The sequence below is a fragment of the Lactuca serriola genome, chromosome 7, assembly GCF_051521515.1.
Source record: "Lactuca serriola cultivar US96UC23 chromosome 7, Lser_US96UC23_V15, whole genome shotgun sequence".
Lineage (NCBI taxonomy): Eukaryota > Viridiplantae > Streptophyta > Magnoliopsida > Asterales > Asteraceae > Lactuca > Lactuca serriola.
Genome location: NC_136414.1, coordinates 11,013,093 through 11,035,073, shown reverse-complemented (window position 1 = coordinate 11,035,073; position 21,981 = coordinate 11,013,093). Strand labels below are relative to the sequence as shown.

General features: G+C 33.8%; 1 protein-coding gene across 1 annotated transcript; it reads left to right on the top strand.

Moving 5' to 3' along the window:
• Positions 1 to 1,160: 1,160 nt before the first annotated feature.
• Positions 1,161 to 5,230, top strand: LOC145063052 (tRNA(His) guanylyltransferase 1-like). The gene is made up of 14 exons (XM_079010648.1): positions 1,161 to 1,300; positions 1,984 to 2,093; positions 2,185 to 2,316; positions 2,407 to 2,451; positions 2,565 to 2,734; positions 3,005 to 3,090; positions 3,188 to 3,295; positions 3,421 to 3,677; positions 3,756 to 3,887; positions 3,969 to 4,013; positions 4,100 to 4,269; positions 4,377 to 4,462; positions 4,732 to 4,839; positions 4,946 to 5,230. Exons 2-14 carry the CDS (start codon positions 1,990 to 1,992, stop codon positions 5,078 to 5,080), a joined length of 1,578 nt encoding a protein of 525 aa, XP_078866774.1. The 5' UTR covers positions 1,161 to 1,300; positions 1,984 to 1,989; the 3' UTR covers positions 5,081 to 5,230.
• The last annotated feature ends 16,751 nt before the right edge of the window (positions 5,231 to 21,981 follow it).

The window sequence follows — 21,981 nt, the reverse complement described above, 5'->3', positions numbered from 1 at the left end:
TTTAAATAATCGTGTTGAATATGAAGGTGTAAAAATTAAGTAATTTTTAAAGTAAACTTTCAAAATAAATACAATAAATAGAATAAACCACAATGACCATTTACGTAATTTGTCTTAATTATTCTATAATAATAAAACTATTTAATATAAATTCACAAATGGAATTTATTAATATATTAATAGAAATAAGAATTCACAAATGGAAGGTTTAATATATACATTAATTGACATTAATTACTATAAGGTGACATTTAATATGTGGAATTGAATAAAAAATAAAAAAAATATAAAAATGACAAGTGGAAAAAAAATAATTTTAAAATTATAAGAAAATAACATGTGTCAAATTTAATAAGAAGTTGACATTTGTAGGGGTGTTCGTTTGGATGGATCGGTTTAATCCGATCTGATCAAGTGAATCCAAATTAATTTCGGTTTTCAAAACATAGATCCAAATAGTCCAAACTAAATTCAAATCCGATCCGATCCAACCAAATTATAATTCGGTTGGATCGGTTTTTTACAATTCGGTTTTCAAGAATTAAGACATTTCAACAAATATATAACTTTAGTATTAACTTACTTTATAATATAAACTAAAAAATATTGTTTAATTAGTTGTGAATTAAAACTTATAAATAACTATCAAGAAAAATATATTATAATTTACTACTTTATAGACAATTTTTTTTGATAAGAAATACATATTAAAGTATTATAATAGATGAAAAATTTTAATATACTAAAAGAATAATTTAGTAAATTTATAAATTATTAAAGATATATATTAAAAAGAACAAAATAATAAATTGCAATTCGGTTTTTTTGGACTATTCGGTTTTTATTTTATAAACCAAAACCAATCCAAAATCCAAAATAATAATTCGGTTTTGCTAAAAACCAATCCAAAAATCCGAATATCCGAACCAAATAGTCCGATCCAAATTATCCAATTGGACAGTTCGGTTTTATCCAAATAGTAAACAGTCCAAGACATTTGGCAAAATTATCTTTATTTATTAGGGTACATAAAATTAGGGTAGATAATAAGCATACGTATTTAATGAAATTATTAAATAGGAAAAAAAAACAATTAAGGGTATGTAAAGAGTTATTTTTAAGAACCCCTTTGAGGTTTTAATCCCTTGTGACCTTGTGTAGTTAATTGTTTGCCCTGGAATGTAAAACACTGGACCCTCACTTCTTCTCCCTCCCGCCCCTTTCTCCTCCATCTTCAATCTCCCGTCTGCCTCCCACCAATCTGCAACGCCGCAGCCTCCGCCTCCGCTAGCTTCTACAGGTAAGTTTTTTCTTTTCTTTTTCCTTTGAAAATTAAGTTCAAGAAGTTTTTTTTTGCCCTGAAAACGACTATCCGATACCCATATATTGTTATTTTTTTTCTTTTTCCTCTGAAAGTCGAGTTCAAGAAATTATAGTTGTTTTGCTCTTTTTTAACCTCTGCGTTTTTTAGTGTTGTCGTTTCTTGGGGTAAGCAGAACATAGCTTGAGATAATAGACAGGGTAACAGTGAAAAGCAATTAGGAAATGGGGATAATTAGCAAATGGACATTTTCAGAGTTCTAAATACAGTTTTATCATTAGAAGATCAGTATATTATAAACTTTTGTACAAAATTGCAAGTATTTTACTTTTTACATTCTAATTTTTTGCAAATTGGTCTCAGTATGTTATAGTTTTCAAAATACAATGTCTTAACAAGGAAAAGGTTGGAAGTACAATGTTGTAATTGAAAGAAATGATACAGAAGGGTAAAACGGTCATTTTTTATCATTCAACACAACAGTTCCAAGGTTCCAACCAAACAAAATGTTAAAAATTCAGATCCTGCCAAACAACCCCTTGATTATGAACAATTTAGTGATTAATTTTTTTTTTTAACTTTAGACATTATTTGATAACTAATCAAAATCTAAAATCTTTTTCCCTTTATTAATTTTAATTTCTTTGCTGTGTTGATTGCAGGTTGACATGGCAAATAGCAAGTATGAGTATGTAAAATCTTTTGAAATTGAAGATGAAGTGATGTATCCCAACTTAGTAGTAGTTCGAATTGATGGGTGCAATTTTGAAAGGTAAACTTACAACAATCCATAATTCTATATTTAATTAATCATCATCATCATCATCATCATCATCATCATAACCTTGTACTAAATTTGTCAGATTTTCTGAAATTAATGAGTTTGAAAAACCAAACGATGAAAAAGCTTTAAATTTGATGAACTCTTGTGCAACCTCAGTGCTTGAGAAGTATCCAGATATAATCTTGGCTTATGGTTTTAGTGATGAATACAGGTGAGAACTTTATTGATCAATAAATACATAAAGATTTTAAATTTTTTATATGAATCTTTAGTTATACTAGTTTTCTGATGTGAATTGCAGCTTCATTTTCAAGAAGGAAACCAAGTTTTACCAAAGGCGTGCTAGGTGATAATTTAAAATAATGATTATTAGTTTTCTTAATTTTTTAGATCATGATTTGCAAATTGCAATCTTATAAATAATGTATCATTGGGTTAACAGTGAAGTTGACACTGCAGCAAGATTCTTTCCCTCATTGTCTCATTCTTCACATCTTTATATGTGGAAAAATGGAGGGAATTCTTTCCTCAAAACAACATGAAATCTACTCCTTCATTCAAATCACGTGTCATATGCTGTCCATCAATGGAGGTTCTTCAAGCATATCTTGCATGGAGACAAAGAGAATGTGAGTAGATTACATATTGCGATTATTATAGGTAAAAGAATGTATATATTTTGCCAATATGCTATTAAATGGATTATATTTTATAAAAAATCAGGTTACATATTTCTATCATGTGTAAAGAAATGCAAGTATAATGTTGCTATTATGTTAATAGATGAAGGGTAATTTATACGTTACATGTTACATATTGTCATTATTAGTAAAAATAGCACCAAATAATTTTCTTGTATGATTTAAAAAAAAAACAATCTTTCTTGTATTTTTTTCTAGGTCATAGCAAAAACCAATACAACACTTGCCTTTGGATGTTGATTAAAAGTGGGAAATCAGAAAGAGAAGCACATGAAATCTTGAAGGTGTGTATGATTAATGATTCATTTAGTAATCTAGAAAATATGTTTCTATATCTTTCATGTCATTTTTTATATTCTAAATTGTTTATTATATTTATAGGGCACAAAAAAACAAGAAAAAAACGAGATCCTTTTCCAACAATTTGGTATCAACTACAAAAATCTTCCACAAATGTATCGACAGGGTTCTTGTGTTCTCAAGACAGAGGTTGGTTGTTATATCTCATAATTGTTATTTCCATTTATTATTATTTAGTTAATAGTTATTTCTTGATTTATTCACTTGAGTATTCATTCAATAAAGAACTAATCTTAATTATTTCTTGATTTAAGGTTGAGGAAACCTTAAAGATCCATGACAATGAACCCCCTGTAAAAAGATTGCAGAAGAAGGTCATAATCGTCCATTCAGAAAATATAGCTTCTAGAAGTTTCTGGAATGATTACTCCTGTCTTTGCAAAGATCTAAGTTGTTTTGAGCAAAATATGAATAATATCAAACAAGAGTACATGAAATTGTTTCAGTTTGAGAACAAGTTGCTCCCATTTACTTGGATTGTAATAAGAATAGATGGCTCTCATTTCCACAGGTAAATTAATAAAAAAAGAAAAATTAAAATTTTCTTTTTAATTTTCTATTTTGGTTTCTTATTATTATTTTTCAGTAGATTTTCTGAGGTTCATGGATTTGAGAAGCCTAATGATGAGCAAGCTTTGAAACTTATGAACTCATGTGCAGTTGCTGTTTTAGAGGAGTTTAAAGACATTGTTTTTGCATATGGAGTAAGTGATGAATACAGGTAAGTTTGTTAATTTGTTTTTAATTATTGATTATTGATCTTGTTATATTATTTTATTACAATTAACATATTTATTTTCAGCTTTATCTTAAAGAGAAATACTCAACTCTATCAAAGACGCCCGAGGTAAGTCCTACATTTTATAATTCTTTTTTTGTAATTACATCAATAAGGAAAAGAAAAATTGAAAAATACCGTTTTTGTCCTTGCAGTGAAATGGTGTCTGCAATTGTGTCATTATTTTCTTCAACATATGTGATGAAATGGAAAGAATATTTCCCTAAAAAAGAGTTGAAATATCCATCAAATTTTGATGGAAGAGCTGTTTGCTATCCATCATATGAAATTATTCGAGATTATCTTGCTTGGAGACAAGTTGACTGTGAGTAAATTTTTGTATATTTTTCTTCTTTTATATATAATTAACAAAAAGACAATACTACTATTTTACATTTGTGTGAGTTTTTATTTTTGTTTTAATTGTTGTAGGCCACATAAACAATCAGTACAATACTTGCTTTTGGATGCTTGTCAAATCTGGAAAAACCACAAAGGAAGCTCAAAGTCTCTTAAAGGTCACAACTTTTCTTATAATTGTCTCAAAAACACCAATTTACATACTTTATTACATCAAAAGGTAAACCAACTTTGAAAGTTTGTCACAAATTGCTCCCTGTTCCTTTTTTACAATTTTGACCCAAAATTTATATTTTGTTTCGAACTTGGTCCAAACTAGTTTTACAAATTTGCCCCAACTTTTATTACAATTTGACCCAATATTTATATATATATATTTTATTTATTTTTTGTTTTATAATTTTAAATGAGAATGTTTGTTGTACAGGGTACTCGAACACAAGAGAAGAATCAAATGCTCTTAAATCTATTCAAAATTGATTACAAGACATTACCCATCATATTTCGCAATGGCTCCTCTGTATTTTGGGACAAGGTCATCTCTCTCTCTCTCTCTCTCTCTCTCTCTCTCTCTTTTTACATTTCAAGTAATACATTTTGGTTTGATTTTGACTTTTAATTTGGTGATTGATTTTATACAGGAGATGATGTTGACAGATAATGGAGTGATTACAAAATCATACAAGAAAGTGGTAGTGGAACATCCAAATATAATTGAAGATTGCTTTTGGGAAACACACCCACTCATACTTGAAGAGATGTCCCCAAGATCATGAATCCTTTACCTACTATATAACATGTTAGCAAGTTGCATGTACTTATATAAGTCATATCGAAAAAAGTCTAGTCCAAAATAGCTCAAAACAGTACAAAATGACCCAAATAGTTTGTATCTTATGTTGGCGTATTATTATTTTTGATAGTAATTTAATGTTGTTATCAAACTTCATTTGAATGTGAAGAATTGACAAAGGTTTTAAGGAAATTTGTTTCTATTCAAGAGACTAAGCGCACAAGCTAGATAGTATAAATTTTGGTATTTAAGCATTGCAAAGACAAGAAAGTAATAATATAGGTGTCTTGGTGCCTTAGAAACTCAGGTGGTGTTTGGTGTTTGTTTTTGAAGTGGTAAAACGTCTTTAGTCTTTTTTCATGTCTGCATGTGGACCAAATGTATTTTTCCATGTCTTCGTTCAAAAAGTCTTTATACAAAATATTGTTTGTTTTTTACTGTGGTTTTTTTTGCAAATGACCCAATACATATCAAACCACACCCTCTTTCTTACCTCTCTATCATTATCATAAGAGACCAGGCAAACGAGAAATCTTAACAGATTTGATGAAAACCAAAAAAGACATAATTGCCCTTGTCCTATATTATCACTCAAACACTTCAAAAACCATTTTACAATCGCTTTATTTCTTCTATTAATTTCCTTATTCCAACACTTTGAAGTTAAGAGTTTGGTATGATGGCTTTTGGATTTGGTGCAGTAAAATATTTCAAGGGTATTTCAGTCTTTTTCGGAATTCTCTTAAGAATAAATCCTTTTTCTATGCTTACAATTGGAGATTGCAATGTTCATGGTATTCGTTGAGCAACTAGTCTTAAACAAAGCAAAACGAAATCAATTAGAGCCTAATCGATGTATTACAGGCATTATGTTATTGATTTACTTTAAAATAAACATGATAATTTGGTTTTTGATGATCTCAGTATGAACTTTATGGTGCCCTTTTATGGTTGAAGTATAACTTGTTTCACTTTGATTGTTTCAGGTACTTGTTCAAATAAGAGCAGGAAATAGGAAATTGACATCTTAAACAAAACAAAATCAAAGAGATAAATAGGAAGTTATTTGAGAAATCAACAACATTGAGGTTTTTAATTGAGAAAATGGTAGACGGGAACTCACGATTATCGGAGTTTAAACTAATTATACAGTTTGAGAGGGAGAGAAGAAGAGAGAAACGAGAGAGGAGAACGAAAAGAAACAGAACAGATCGTATCTGATCGGGCGGTGGCGGAGGTGACGACGACATGGAGCGATGGAGGCAGAGCAAGGACTGACGTTCGCCGGAAGGATGGTTGCGGTGGAGAGATCGCCATTGGGAGATGCAATCGCAAAAGGGAACGAGCGGATGGAGGTGATGAGAAGGTAGCTTAGAAATGTATTCTACAAGGAGAAGCGGTGTTTTGAGGTCTTTCCTGAAAAGAGATGAAAAAATATTTTTGAGTTATTTTGTCTTCCAGAAAACAAACAGTCTTTTGTCAAATGTCTACCCGCCCGTAGATATAAGCGCTCAAAAAGTCTTTTTGCCAAAAAAAAAACAAGCACTCAATGTCAATGACAACATAATAAAAGCTAGCAGATGTTGTGATATATATGATTTTGGGGTTCTATGTAGGGGAGTAGGTGAAGAACGTTATGTGTGTTTATGTACATGTCAAGTCAGAGGAGTCGGGAAAATAGAGTTTGAGGATCATCACTTGTACTTATGAGTATCCTAATGGTCCAACAAGTGGTCTCAACGGAAGATATTAATGTTCATATAAGAAGATAAATAAATGGTATGTGGGTATGTATGATGGTTTTGGTTTTCTTACTAGGGACGACGATGGACATTATGCTTGAGTATGCTATTTTGCACACGGTTGATGGTCTCAAACCCTTTCAAAAAGAAGAATGTACATTTGATTACCTTTCAAAGTGTAGCATTTCACCCAAGTTTGCTACCTCTTTGTGTGTAAATGAAGCATTAAGGCATTCATAGATTGCATAGTGACAGTGCTATTAGGAGAGGCATCTACATCACAAATCCAAATGTTTTTCTCGAACTTATGCTTAAGTATGAGTGTATGAACGAGAGCCAAACTAACTAAATCAATCATTTGTTTGGATAACTTAAGGGTGCTACGTATGAGGATTTTATAGATATGGTTGTATTAGAAGTGGATTTTGGATCCATTCATATGAGGAATGTTAATCACATGTGAAACAATATGGTCAAAATCACTAGGGAGGTGGCCAAAAAACACTTGAGATGTCGACCGGGAAGACCAATGAGCGTAAAGTGTCATGAAAGTGGAGAAAGGAGTTTCAAGCTAAGATCAAGATAAAACAAAATCAATTTAAGGTGTTTTTATTAATTGATGAGAACGGGGAAATAACCGATAAAGATATAATGATACCAAACGAGAGGCTAAGAATGTAATGGATAAAACAAGATCTACGACATATGAAGAGATTACTCAAAAGTAGAACAAATATGAACAATGAGTCGGTAAAATTGGAACATGTGTTTCCTACAGTCACGACTAGTGAGTCGGTAAAATTGGAACATATAAATACGTATTTGAAACATCTCTTGATGACTTATCAGATGAGAATGCACTCTGTGTGTCTACTATATCAGTTGGAGTTGGAGAGGGGGTTTAACAACCGTGCCTCATCAGCCTGTGAAGGAGATCCAACTTTGATGAATTCAATAGGTATCATGTGGTTAATTTTTAAATATCATTAGTAATCTCTTTACATAAGTAATTGTGTATTTTTGTTATTGTCGCATATATCTTTGGGGTATGATAATTTAGGACAACTGTACGGTCAGCTAGAGGAAGGCTGCAACTTCATCATTTCAAAAAGTAAAAAACTAAAACCTTAAAAGAGATTAACGTTTTATGTTTGCTAACATGATAAATGATTTTTGTTAGATATGGATTCTGGAGACTTGTCTAGTAAATATTTTCTAGGTGCTCGACAACCCAATATGATCAATCGAGCCATTGGATGATCTAAGCTTACTCGATGGTTACAGTAGACTTACTATGATGTGTTTGTTAATGTTCTTCGGGTATGATTATTTATATAAATTTTCCATTATCACCCCTATGTAAAATATTGGTAACCATTGAATAAAGTTAAATTAGGAGGATAATCAACCTATAATATAGACGTTACATCTATCACTTGATGAGAGTGGTGTTGTTTGGTGGTCTTATAGCTCCGCATGGATTGAACATGTTGCTTTACCTCGCATATACAATCCCATCCCCAGGGTATTGTCTCTCACATTATCACATGGGAGGTCACCTTTTTATGAGCTTCCATAAAAGCAAACATGGCGAGATGCTGATAAATGTTCATATCCATCAGACCCACGATCGCCACCAGAAACTGGAGTTACAACAAATAAGGATAAAAACATAATGGAGTTACAAAAGGAGCAACTGCTAGCAAATGATATACATATGTCTCATGTTGAGGTTGCGTTAATAATTAAGGGTACCAAACAAGATAATGGTACCTCACTAGGGTTGGAGGTACATTACTTAATGACTTTTGGTCACATGAGTTTGAGGTACATATCCTATACTAATAAAACAAAACAGTATCAAATTGCCACGTGACAATCTCTCAGCCTCCCCCAATCGATTTTTCCCGCTCAAATGTCTAAGTGAATTTCTGAGAATACCCTTCCACTTTAAACTCTCAATGCATGAAATCCAGTAATCGATCTTCGTCTCCCATAGAATCAACAATTAAATAGCAATAAATCAGGAAACAACATCATCTTCAAATTTGAATTGTTCTATGTAACTCAACATATCTTATATAGCCGCTTCCTCTTAGGTTCAATTTTTGTCTTCGAGTTAGGCTTTTCCAAAGATGAATTTGAACTGCTTTCAAAATCCTTATGTGCTTCTCATTTGTTTCTCTTGGTGATTTTTTACTTTTAGGTTTTTGGTTTCATGTTAGAGTTGGTATCTTGATTCCACTTCCATGTCCCTTTTTTTATCTCATTGAATTCAATATTCATTCAAGTTCCAAATAGGAATAAACCCAATTGGGAGGTTTTATTAGTTCAATTTTGGATGTTTTTTTGAAGTTTATGCAAAACCTGGAAAAGAAGAAGTTTATAAGGAAGATGGGACATATGAAATTTGAAGATGATTACTGATATTTGCCTTTTCGTCATATCTAGTTGCCCTAGTTCGCCTCTTTGGTCTTTCTCTTTTTGCCTCTTCCTGGTACTTTATTTATTTTCCTTTTTCTTTTCGTTTGTGTCAGCTTTTTTTTTTTTTTTTTTTTTAATTACGATTTAGCAAAATCGGACTCCTGATTTTCTCAGCGACTAACTCATATTTTTTCTGAAGATAACATCAAAGCTTTCAGTATTTTAGGTGAGAGAATCATCACGATAACTACTTGGTCATGGAAACCACGGTTTTAGCATTTACAACTATCAGATAGATTTTTCCTAAAAATGACAGGATTTTGAGAAACTTTCTAGGTTTGTTTGACATCTTGGTGAAGTTGATTTCATTTTGTTCATAATGATTTACGGGATCTTCAATAATTTTCAGGTTTTGAATCATGGCCTTTCGCCTTTGTTTTTGCCACTATTATTATTATTATTATTATTATTATTATTATCTCAGAAGACTGTGAACCCTCCTTTACAAATCGGATACCCTTGAGGTAAATTATATCAATAGCTTATTATCTCTAACCATTAAAAAATCATGCCAAGTAGGAAAACAGTTATAGATAATACTAAATTGACATCATATAAAAGATATGAAAAATCGTACATGTTTCCATTATTATTATTACAATGCATCACCTCAATATGTTGCATATTTAGTATCTTACAAACAGATTGTCTTGGAAGACACGTGGTAGCAGTTGGGTTTAAACCAACAAGCTAACAACGAACCATAATAAGTTCTGATTATCCGGTTGTCTATATATTGTACCAAACTTAAATTTGTGTGACTTTTTATTGATAGACAAAATAAATACTTATTGTATGTTTTCTACTCCTTAATCTACATCCTTTACTCCTATGACTTGATCATGTTTGCTGTCTTTTACGAAAAGAATGATTCTATTCTTGAAAATACAATTCTATAATAAGTTATTTTTTTTTTAAGAATATCAATTTCTTTACTTAATAAATAACAAATCCTTTCAGGTTGGTTACAAATTATGATGCACAAGAATGCATAAACTGATACCCTTGTGTACATGGAAATAAATTTTGATTTAATATGTTTCCATCTTCTTTGAAAAAGTACTAGCTCTATAAAACATATTAAATGGATGAAAAAATTCAGAAAATACATTATTTTTTGATACCTATTAACCCGAGTCATTAAGGATTCCTATATGTTGTTTTTGATATGCACTTAATTTGGAGAATTTTGTATTTCTTAAATTTATACTCATGCCATGTTATTTATTCATATATTGACCTTTTATCATGTTTGAATTCCTTCGTTAGGCACATGAACGACTTGCTTTTTATGGTTTAATGAACTTGAGGTAAATTATTTTATTTTATTCTTTTTTTATTTGCGGGTTGTATATGGGTTTGACTATGGACTATGGTTAATGGTCGTCCCTAATGCGGTTTAATGAAAAAATGTAAAAGATGGCACAAAAAAGGTTTGGCCAGGAGGATTTAGGTTCGCCAAACCATCAATATCATAAGTCGCAGTTGTAACAAGCACGAGAACCAATGGATTCCAAAAAAAAGTATATTGAATCCCTTGCTCAAATTTCCGTTAGCCCACTTCCACAACATATGATCATGGAAATTATAGACATTTGACAAAGTTGTAGTCTAAAACAAAACAAAATATTATCAGGGGTATTTTAGTAATTTATACAATGTTTCAATCTAAATTTCTAAAGTATGGTTAGGGGCATTTTAGTGAGTTAGCAAAGTTTGAATCTAAACTTACAAAGTATGAATAGTTTTGCAAGGTTTTAGTCAACTTATAAAAATATGATTCAGGGCATTTTAATTATTTGGTGACGTTTCAGTCTAAAAATAGAAAACATGATTAGAGGAATTTTAGTAATTTTTGCAAAGTTTCAATCTAATCTTACATGTGATGGTTTAAAAATTTCAGTATGAATAAGTTTTGGTTGACAAATTGTATTTGTATGAGTTGGTTGTTGATTCAAGCACAAAGGTAGCTCCTTGAACTGAAGCATTCCAGCCGGCTTTTCAAGTAATTCCTCACAATCCTATCATTCTATATCTTAATTATAGTGCAATTGTTTTTCCATCAATTGAGAACAATATGAAGAAAGATAAAAAAAAGGTTTCATTGTTATGTTTCTCTCAAAACTAAATAAACATTATATTATTATTTTTTTATTAAGTAGAGTTTTTAATCGCATCATGTCTTTTTGTCATCAAATTATATGTAATACAACATATTTACAGCGGGTGTACATTTAACTTAGCAACTAAGAGTTTATAGACAAATATATTGGTTACTTAAAGTAAAAGTTAAAATATGGGTTTCTATCTTTATTATTATGTTCTTGACTAATTCAAAGCTTACAGGCTCTGGAAATTGTTTTTTAGTTATGTGTCTATAATGTCTTCTCCTTATGTATGATGTCCCCAATTTATATACAAATGTTTATGTATTAAGGAGAACGGAATAATGCTTAATTGATTTAAAAAACTTAAAGGTCAGCTGTAAGATAGTAAAACATATTTTAGTTTACTTGTACTTTTAGTACAATATTGCATTATTATATTTTCTTTTGTTAAGATAATATATTTTGAAAAATCCATCTGATTATAACATCATATCTATCATTTTACTTGGATATTACATTTTACAACAAATATACCCGATCATAATAATGAAAATTGTTTTGAATTTGAATAAAATTATTATAATCATTTTGTATTTGAATAACATTATTATAAAGTAACATGTTTTGGAAAATCGTCCATCAAATTTTAATGTTTCATGGAACACCATCATGTTTTTCTCATCATTCATGTATTAAACAAAATTCATGTTTGAGATATTAATTATAGATAAGGATCATAGAGTTACCAACATAAATCCATTATTATTATTATTATTATTATTATTATTATTATATGTTTTTGTATGGAAGTATGATGTTATTTTTGATAACCCGGATTAGATTGAAAATGCATTATATTTTATGTCGTACATTTTGGAACCATTTATGATATTACTTATAGATAAGGACTATGTTCTATTCTAAATAATATGTCTCCTTTGTTTTTTAGGGAATTAAATAATAGTGCTCAAGACTTCTATCTTTGTAAATTATTAAATTTTTTTGGCAAATCTTTCATTAGTGATTATGATTTGAAATTATTAATAGTCTTTTTCGTTTTTTAACCGTGGTTTCCACGGGTTTAAATTTAGTTTCATTAGATATATGCAATTACCAGTTGTATTGTTGAATACTTAATTGTATGTAATATTATCTTTATGTGGGTTGCCACTGTTAATAACGTAAAACAACTTACCCTACGAGATGGGAGCCCTTTACAGGATGATGACCTGATCAGATGTCTGTCATACATATATATAGTGTACCTACGCTTTCATCTACAGAGCTACAAAAGATCATTGATGTTTCCATGTCAGATTACCAAACGTCACCGTTGACACTTAGGTGTACACAACGCTTGATGCATGTTTCAGTACGGTTGAAGTCTCTGTGGATATAGATGAAAATGAAAGACATTACACACTTACGCCCACCACCATTTGACGATTGTATAAATGATTACATTGATAGTCTATATCTGAACCAAGATTTTGCTAATTTTTGTTCATCCGTTTCACATGTATAACCCAATAATAGAGTTTTGGATGCGTATATATGAGGATTTTGACAACGCAACCTTGGACGTTCACTCTCACTATATACAAAAGTTACTGGTCTAACAAGTTTTTCAAAATTTGCATCTTGGTTTATAGTTATGCGAGCCTCTATCCACAAACTTATAGTGGCTATCAAGTATGAGGGTACCAAACCCACCGATGTAATCTCCCTCGATAGTTTCACACTTACTCATTATGAATGACACATATTGGAGCCAATTCATTTGTATGTTTTATTATTATTTGAACATATGTAAAATTTTGTAATTATTTGTTTTTTAGTAAATTTTAGGTTTCATTACATTCCATAAAACCATAATTAAACATATAAGCACATAAAATACATATATAAAAATGATCATAATACAAATGACCAACCATTAATTTAAATTAGTATAAAAACATAAACACACAAAAAAAAATGTAAAAACATAAAGAAACAACTATAAAACAAAAATAAACGATCATAAAATCATTAAATGGAAACTCCGGAACAACGTCCCGGAATGGTTATTACGAATTCAAGAGTCTACTTCAGAATAACATGTTCCGGACAAATTGATCTTTTACCAAAATTGTTATTTTTTGTCTAAAGGAACATTTGTATTGGTTAATTTATTCAATATCCCTTAGAATAAATGATAACAAATATTAGTATTATCGTACTCTCATCGATACATAATATCTTACTACCAAAATAATGACAAACCTAACCAATATTACTTTATCATCTAATAGCCAAATTTTTGCAATTAGTTAAAAAAAGTCATGGAAACCGTAAATAAAAAACACCTACCGTTTCATGGATGGGCTATGGTTTGGTGGTTACATGAAAAAAATCATTTTTATATATGACACCGTAGGTGAAAAAATCACCTATGGTATGCTCTCTATAATTCCGGTATCCCTAACCAAAATAAAAAAGAAAAACATATGCTTTAGAAGTCACTTACGGTGTACAAGCTTTTAATGCAAAATTTGTGCATTAACAACTTGTACACCGTAGGTGATTTACAAAACCTACGGATTCTGTTTTTTTTTGGCGTTTTTTTTTTTTAAAAGTTAATCACTGCTAATGGATTTCATACTATAAAAAAAAAAAACAGTAGAATACGAGAAAATACGTGATTGTTGTTTGGAGCTGCCATTGGGAAGGTTTCTCTAGTTCTAGAGAATGAAAAATGATCTAAAATGAAAATTTAAATTTTGCATATTTAGAGCTAATGAGCCGAGCGCTAAAACAGTAACCCAATGCCCCTAAACGGTAATGTACTTAAAGAAGGTTGTGACTAAACCATAATTTTCTCTGTGAAATAGTAGTTTTCGCTAATTATCTATGGTTTTATGGGTATTGCTAAGGGCTACTTTTTAGCTATTAAATGAAAAATAAAAAAAATTGATTAGATTTGTAATTATCTTTTTATCATTTTACGTGTGTTTATGGGTGATGAGTATTGAACCATCTCGTATGATGAAAATGACCATGCATAGGTAGGTATACGAGAGCGTGTGTATTGAAAACACAAAGAAACATTCTCGCATTTCAAAGCTTTAAATTAAACCAGCTTTTTTATGCATTGTTATAGGAGTTGAAAAATGGCAGGCAATCTTGGGAACTTCAGTGGATGGTTTCCACTTTTATTAGTCAAAAACGTCAAAAATGGGGGTTGATCCAATGTTTTGGGAATTTTAATGAATGTTTAGCTGTAAATGTTGTACTTTTTTTCCATCAAACTAAACAAGGTTAAGTTGCAAGACTGCAAGTTGACTTTGATTTTGATGTCTGCTTATTTATTTTGTATATACATAATAAAATCAAAATCAGGTTTCAAATATAAGAGTAATAAATATTGATATAAAAGTTCTAAAATTTGTCAAAAAAAACACAGTTTCATCTTAAAATCATTATTAGATACATTAAAATTAGAAGTTTTTAGTTTTTTTCCCTATTATTATCGTTAGGGTTATTAACATAAAAGAACAATAAAGTTTTTCGTTTGGTTTTAAAAGGTCCTTAAAATAAATTTGGTATCTATGACCCCATTAAAATGGAAAATTACATGTTAAAAAAAGGAATTTGTCGAGTTATAACCGGTTACCAGGTCAGTCAACAAAAGTCGTTGCTGACGTGTTTGCTTGACTCCAACTGTGTGTCCTGTCATCTTAGTACATAAGCTTGCTAAAGGTTGAAGAGATCAACCCTCACAACTTTCTTTCCCTCTAACAAATGCTTCGAGAATGTCGTCTAACTCTTGTGAATCACATAACACCGTCACCATTTATCGTTTTGAAGAGAATCCTCCTTGCTTATCTCGCAATAAACTGGTATCGGAGCAAAGAGAAGCATGAAAGCCAAATAAACCAAATCGTCGATTCTACAATTGTGCAAAATCGATGGTAAGCTCCACTTTGTTTATAGTTGATTTGCGGAACCATTTTACTCGAAAGTTATGCTTTTTGTATACAAATTCCCCATTTAGATCGAGAATACCCTAATTTTTGAATAATAAACCCTTACTATGGGGTTGCTTGTTTATTTTGTTAAGGTTAACGAGGTTACGATGTTCACATTTGTGTTTATAAACTCATAAATCGATCGATCATTATGTAACATTCCAAAAATCATGACAAAATTTTCATTTTTTTAAAAACCATTCCAAAATCCTTAAATTACACAAATAACATAGTTTCCAAAAACAATAATCAAGAATCAGAGTATCCCAAATCACAAGTCAAATAAGAATCCAGGATAATGAGCACAATCACGCCTTTGCCTTGCTACTTTCCTCTGATGTACTTGAAACCATAAAATCAAACTGTAAGCTAAGGGTTAACGAGTTTCCCCGAAGTACCACACACAACAGAACATATACAAACATTGCATGTTAGGTCCATAACCTCCCGTATGGATTACCCCTGGGCCACAACCTCCCAACTGGATTGCCCCTGGCCCATATTTTCCCGACTAGATTGCCCCTGGCCCACAGTCTCCCGACAAGATTTCTTTGGGTTTGTTGGCTTATAGAACAAAACAATAATGCCTCAATCTATCCACACTATGTCGACATATGCAACAGATAAACACATAACCAACAAGTATATGTAATGGTACATATATACCAATCTAACATATAACTAGCACAATAACATCCTATATACCAGGATACATAACCTAGTGGGACGACTTTGGTGTTTTCAACCCACGAGTATAGTGAGGAAAGCTCATGTCATAATATGAATGATAGTTGAACTGATCACTACTCCAAACACTGGCTCTACGGTTCACCTGTACAATACACAAGGACCAAGCCTCAATCTACTAATAAAATAACCCCAATAAACCTACAATTAAACTTGGTCAAAGTCAACGGTTAATAGTAAAAAGTTAACCTCCAGCTGGTGGCCATGCTGTGGCAGCGAAACGACAAAACAGATGAGCTCTATCCCAGTCGGCATGTCGTAGCGACCAAAGGTCACACCATGGGAACTAGGTTCCTAACAACTTAATGGGTTAAGTCTCTTTCTTCGATTCTAAGAGCTCGAAAGCTCATATCTGGTCTGTTCTATGGTCTAAATGGATAAAGTTTCCAACTTTATCCCCTAAGACTCTCCAAGAGATAAATATCTCATCTCCTAGATCCCAAAAGGGAAAAAACACAACTTAGCTGAATCAATAAGCACTTAATCTTGAAGGCCTATTGTCTAATAGTTCCGGAAAGGTTTCTAGCACCATTACTAACATAAAAATCCATGCTTTTCAGATATGTATGTCTAATGCATGTATTGGATTCCTATTAAGTCAAAATGAGGGTTTATCGCTCAAAATCCATGCATGACACCAAAACTCATTTATAATTCAGATCCAAAGGACCAAATACTCCAAATGGCATGAAGATTCATAAAGTTGCAAACTTTATGAGATCTCACCACTCAAACACATCAAGACATGAAGAAAAGGGACAAAATCTAAAGATCTAGCAACTTAGCAAGGAAAAAAGTTAGGTCTTGGACACCCACCAAGGTCCAGAAGATGTGCTAGCTGATGTAGATGATGCTTGTAAGGTAAATACCACACCAAGGGCTTCCTTCTCCTTCAAAGATCGCTAAAAACACCAAGAATGTGTTCACAATTGCAATAAAGACTAAGGTTAGGGTTTCTGAGCGTGAGATGGTGATGGAGGATGAATAACCATGAAACCCTAGCCTTAATGTTCTTTAAATAAGGCCCAAAGCCCAAAGATTAGGGTTTCTCTGCCTAATCTGCTGAATAAGATCCATAGTCTGAAGGACCACCTTGGTCCTACCCAGGACCCTATGGCCTACCTCTCCCTAATATACTGGTGTTACAACTCTCCCCCACTTGAATCAGACTTCTTCCTCGAAGTCCTTAACTGCAAATAACTATGAGTAGTGCTCCTGTATCTCTGCCTCGGGTTCTCAAGTCCACTTGGAACCCTTCTGGTGCTGCCACTGGACCTTGAGTAAACATACCACCTTGTTGCACAAGGCTTTCATCTTCCTATCCAAAATAGTCACCCACCTCTCCACATAATTTAGGCGCTTATAGACCTGAATGGCGTCCATGGGAACCATCACGGAATCATCAACCACACATTTCCAAAGTTGAGACACATGAAAGGTGCTGTGAATCTAATTAATCTCATCAGACAGATCCAATCGATAGGATACTTTGCATACCCAGACCATTACTCGAAACGGTCAAATAAATAGGGACCCAAATTGCCCCTCATCCTGAAGCGTATAGCACCCTCCCATGGTGATACCTTCAGTATAACCATATCCCTGACCTAGAACTCTATCTCGGATCGTCGTCGGTTCGCATAACTTTTTTGTCGGCTCTAGGCTATCTGCAATCTCTACCTGATCTGCTGAATAAGATCCATAGTCTGCAAGACCACTTCGGTCTTACCCAGGACCATGTGGCCTACCTCTCCCCAATAAATTGGTGTATGATGCTTCCTTTCATGGAGAAGCTCGAAAGGTGCTGCACCAATACTAGAATGATAGTTGTCGTTGTAAAAAAACTCAACTAGGGGAAGGTAGGAGTCCCAACTCCCATCGAAATCGATGATGCAATCCCTCAACATATCCTTGAGCGTCTGGATGGTATGTTCACTTTGTTCTTCAGTCTGAGGGTGATATGCAGTGCTGAAAAGCAGTCTCGTAACCAACCCATCATGAAACTTCTGCCAAAACCGAGAAGTAAACCGCACATCGTGATCAGATACAATAGAGACTGGTACATCGTGGCGAGTGACGATCTTGTGCACATATACGTTTGACAACTTCTCGACCGAAGAACTCTCTCGAATGGCAAGAAAGTGGATATTCTTGGTTAATTGGTTAACGATAACCCAAATTGCATCAAAACCCTTGGCTGTCCTTGGCAACTTGGTGATGAAATCCATAGTGATTTGTTCATGTTTACACATAGGAATATTTAAGGGTTGCAACCTACCATTCGGTCTCTGATGCTCAGAATTTACCATCGGACAGGTCAAACATCTCTCCACGTACCATGCGATCTCTCGCTTCATGCATGGCCATCAGTAACTAAGCCTCAAGTCCCGATACATCTTTGTACTCCAGGGTAAATCGAGAACATGGAATTATAAGCCTCCTTCAATACTATTTGCCGAACTCCTCCAAAAAAGGGCACCCATACCCTACCGCACTGGGTCAAAAGTCTGCGACTACCGGTAGAAAATTTCAATCTCACCTCTGATCCTCTCATGCTTCCAATTCTACCTCTTGACCCCCCTAGGCCCGAGCCTCCCTGATCAGATCCAAAAGTAGAGATTCGATGGTCATCCTCAAATAGTTCTCTTAGACAAGAGTACTAGCTGCCTTGCAGATCAAAGCGTCGACGACCATATTAGCCTTCCCATGATGATATAGAATCTCACAATCATAATCCTTGACCACGTCAATCCATCTGTGTTGCCTCATGTTCAGATACGGATGATCCATAAGATATCTCAAAATTCTTGGATGTATAAGCAACGACTCTACCTCTCTGCATGAGAACCGCCCCCAAACCTGTGATCGACGAGTGACAAAATACCACAAAATCATCAACACACTCAGAAAGGGTCAATTCCATGGCCTCACATAACTTCCTCCATAGAGGATCAAACACACATGCTGCTTAGGCCCCTAACATAAATCCACACCCTTCTCTATCAGGTGGGTCAGAGGAACAACAGTCTTGGAGAAATCCTGAATGAATCTCTGATAATAACCAACTAACCCTAGTAAACTCCTATATGATATTGAGCATGCTCAAGTAACGTGACATCTGGACCTGCTTCGAAGTAGCATACTCGGGGCAGAAAAGGGCTCTCTATGTGAATGAACATCTTGGTGATCTCTGTCACCGATTTTTTTCGTTTGCTTCAACGATAAATACTCCTAAGCTAACCTTTGTCTCTCTCAACTAGGGGAACAGACTCAACGTGGAAACATATCAAGGAACCGCTCTCAAGTCACTGCAGCCTTCTCCGCAAGAATATAAGTAGTAGCCACCAACTACCACCAATCCTTCGCCCCCAACCAAATAAGGTTCAAGGAGAACTTGACCTTCTGGTCATTCGGGAATGAACATGTGAAGAAACAACTACAGTTATCCATCTCATGGCCACAGTTAGGTCCTTGACCTCATCAAACCCCGGGGGTTTCGTGTTGCTTAAGTCCTGATATTGAATCATCCCTCTCCCCTGGAGTCCTGTAGCAACAACTACAGTGGCTATGGTGGCAACAACGTCCATGATGGCAACATAATGCTTGTCAAACATCTCAATCATGGTGGTCTTGATAGACGCAAAAACTTCCGAGATCGCCTCCCTCATAACCATGGTCACATGGGTGGTGATTATCTCATGAATCTCATCATCTGTCAATCCTGGCCTCGTCAGACCACCAGCTCCTGATGCAGAACCTCTAGTGGTCGGCATACTAAAAATAATCTGGAAAAACATCAGAAATAGATTCATAATAAAATATACTATATTGAACTTGAAACTACTTAACCCTCAGGGTTTGTGACTTTCTTGATACACGTACGGGTCCTGTGCTTCCAGTAGTATGGCCCCATACTACCTTCCACACCTACCCGTATTTGTCTCAAGGGACAGTCATAGATCATTCAATCACAAAGCCCAAACTAGGATACATATGCATCCTATACTCATTCTCTCGAGAGCGGCTAATCATTCCTTATGTTGGCTTCCTACAAACCATATTCACTCATGAAACTTCCACTAACCCTGCAACTGCTTGTGTATGCTAATCATACATAACGTTGGACTCGATAGACAATTGAATACTTGATTCTACCCTAAGCCCGCAACTAGAGGAGGACCATGAAATAAAGCTAAATCAAACATTCTCAGGCTCTAGAAACTTATTTGTGTACAACTATGATGCATACACTAAGCAATCACAGTCATAATTTCAGTTCCATATAGCATAACAAGAAATTCTCCTAGGCTACCAGGCATCATAAATCAGACAGTCCTATCATGAAATTCCTAAAGATCTATAACCTACAAACTAGCATGAAATTCTATCATATCATCAATACACTAAACTAGTATGGGTATCTTGGGTAATCACTTTCCTCAGCTCCGACTGATTGTACACATCACATCCTTTCTGTCGATTATCTTATGGTTAAACCTTCCCCTTACCCATGTCCTTTGATATACCTGAAACCATAAAACAAACTATAAGCCAAAGCTTAGTGAGTTTCCCCGAAGTACTACACACAACAGAACATATACAAACATTGCATGTTGGGTCCACAACCTCTCGACTGGATTACCCTTGGCCCATAGTCTCCCGACTAGATTGCCTCTGGCCCACAATCTCCCAACTGGATTGCCACTGGTTTTTGGTCTACAAAACAAAGTAGTAATGCCTCAACCCACCTATACTTTGTCGCCATATGAAGCAGATAAACACATAACCAACAAGTATTGGTAATCATACATATATACCAATCTAACATATAACCAGCATAACAACATCCTATATACCATGATACATAAGCCAGTGGGCCGAATTTAGTGACATCGACCCATAAGTATAGGGAGGAAGGCTCACATCATAATCTGAATGATAGCCGAACTGATTGCTACTCCAAACACTGGCTCTACGGGTCACCAGTACAATACACATGGACCAACCCTCAATCGACTACTCAAAACACCCCCACTCGACCTAAAGTCAAACATGGTCAAAGTTAATAGTTAACGGTCAAAATTCAAAGGTCAACCTCCATCTGGTTGTGATGCCATGGTAGTGAAACGACAAAACCGACGAGCTCTAGCCTAGTCGCCACGACATGGTGACCTAAGGCCACACTGTGGGAACTAGGTTCCTAACAACTTAATGGGTTAATTCTTCTTCTTTGATTATAATGGCTCCAAAGCTCAGATCTAGTCCATTCTTTGGTCTAAATGGATAAAGTTTCCAACTTTATCCCTTAAGACTTTCCAAGAGATAAAGATCGCAACTCCTAGGTCCAAAAGGGAAAAAACACAACTTGGCTTAATCAATAAGCTCGTAATCTTTAAGACCTCTTGTCCAAAAATTCCATAAAGGTTTCTAGCAACATTACATAAAAATCCATGCTTTTCATACATGTATGTCTTGGACTCCTATTAGGTCAAAATAAGGGTTAATGGATAAACATCAATGCATGACACAAAAACTCATTTCAAATTCAGATCCAAAGCCCCAAATACTCCAAATGGTACAAAGATTCATAAAGTTGCAAACTTTATGAGATCTTACCACTCAAACTTATTAAGACATGAAGAAAAGGGACAAAATCTAAAGATCTAGCAACATAGCAAGGGAAAAGGTTGGGTCTTGGACACTCAACAAGGTCCAGAAGATGTGCCAGCTAATGTAGACGATGCTTGCAAGGTAACCACCACACAAAGGGATTCCTTCTCCTTCAAAGATCAT

Excerpts from the sequence above, each read along its gene's own strand:
- LOC145063052 (XM_079010648.1), top strand. The coding sequence starts at position 1,990 with ATGGCAAATAGCAAGTATGAGTATGTAAAATCTTTTGAAATTGAAGAT. Across the intron at positions 2,735-3,004 it reads TGCATGGAGACAAAGAGAAT|GTCATAGCAAAAACCAATAC; the intron begins GTGAGTAGATTA and ends ATTTTTTTCTAG. Across the intron at positions 4,270-4,376 it reads TGCTTGGAGACAAGTTGACT|GCCACATAAACAATCAGTAC; the intron begins GTGAGTAAATTT and ends TAATTGTTGTAG.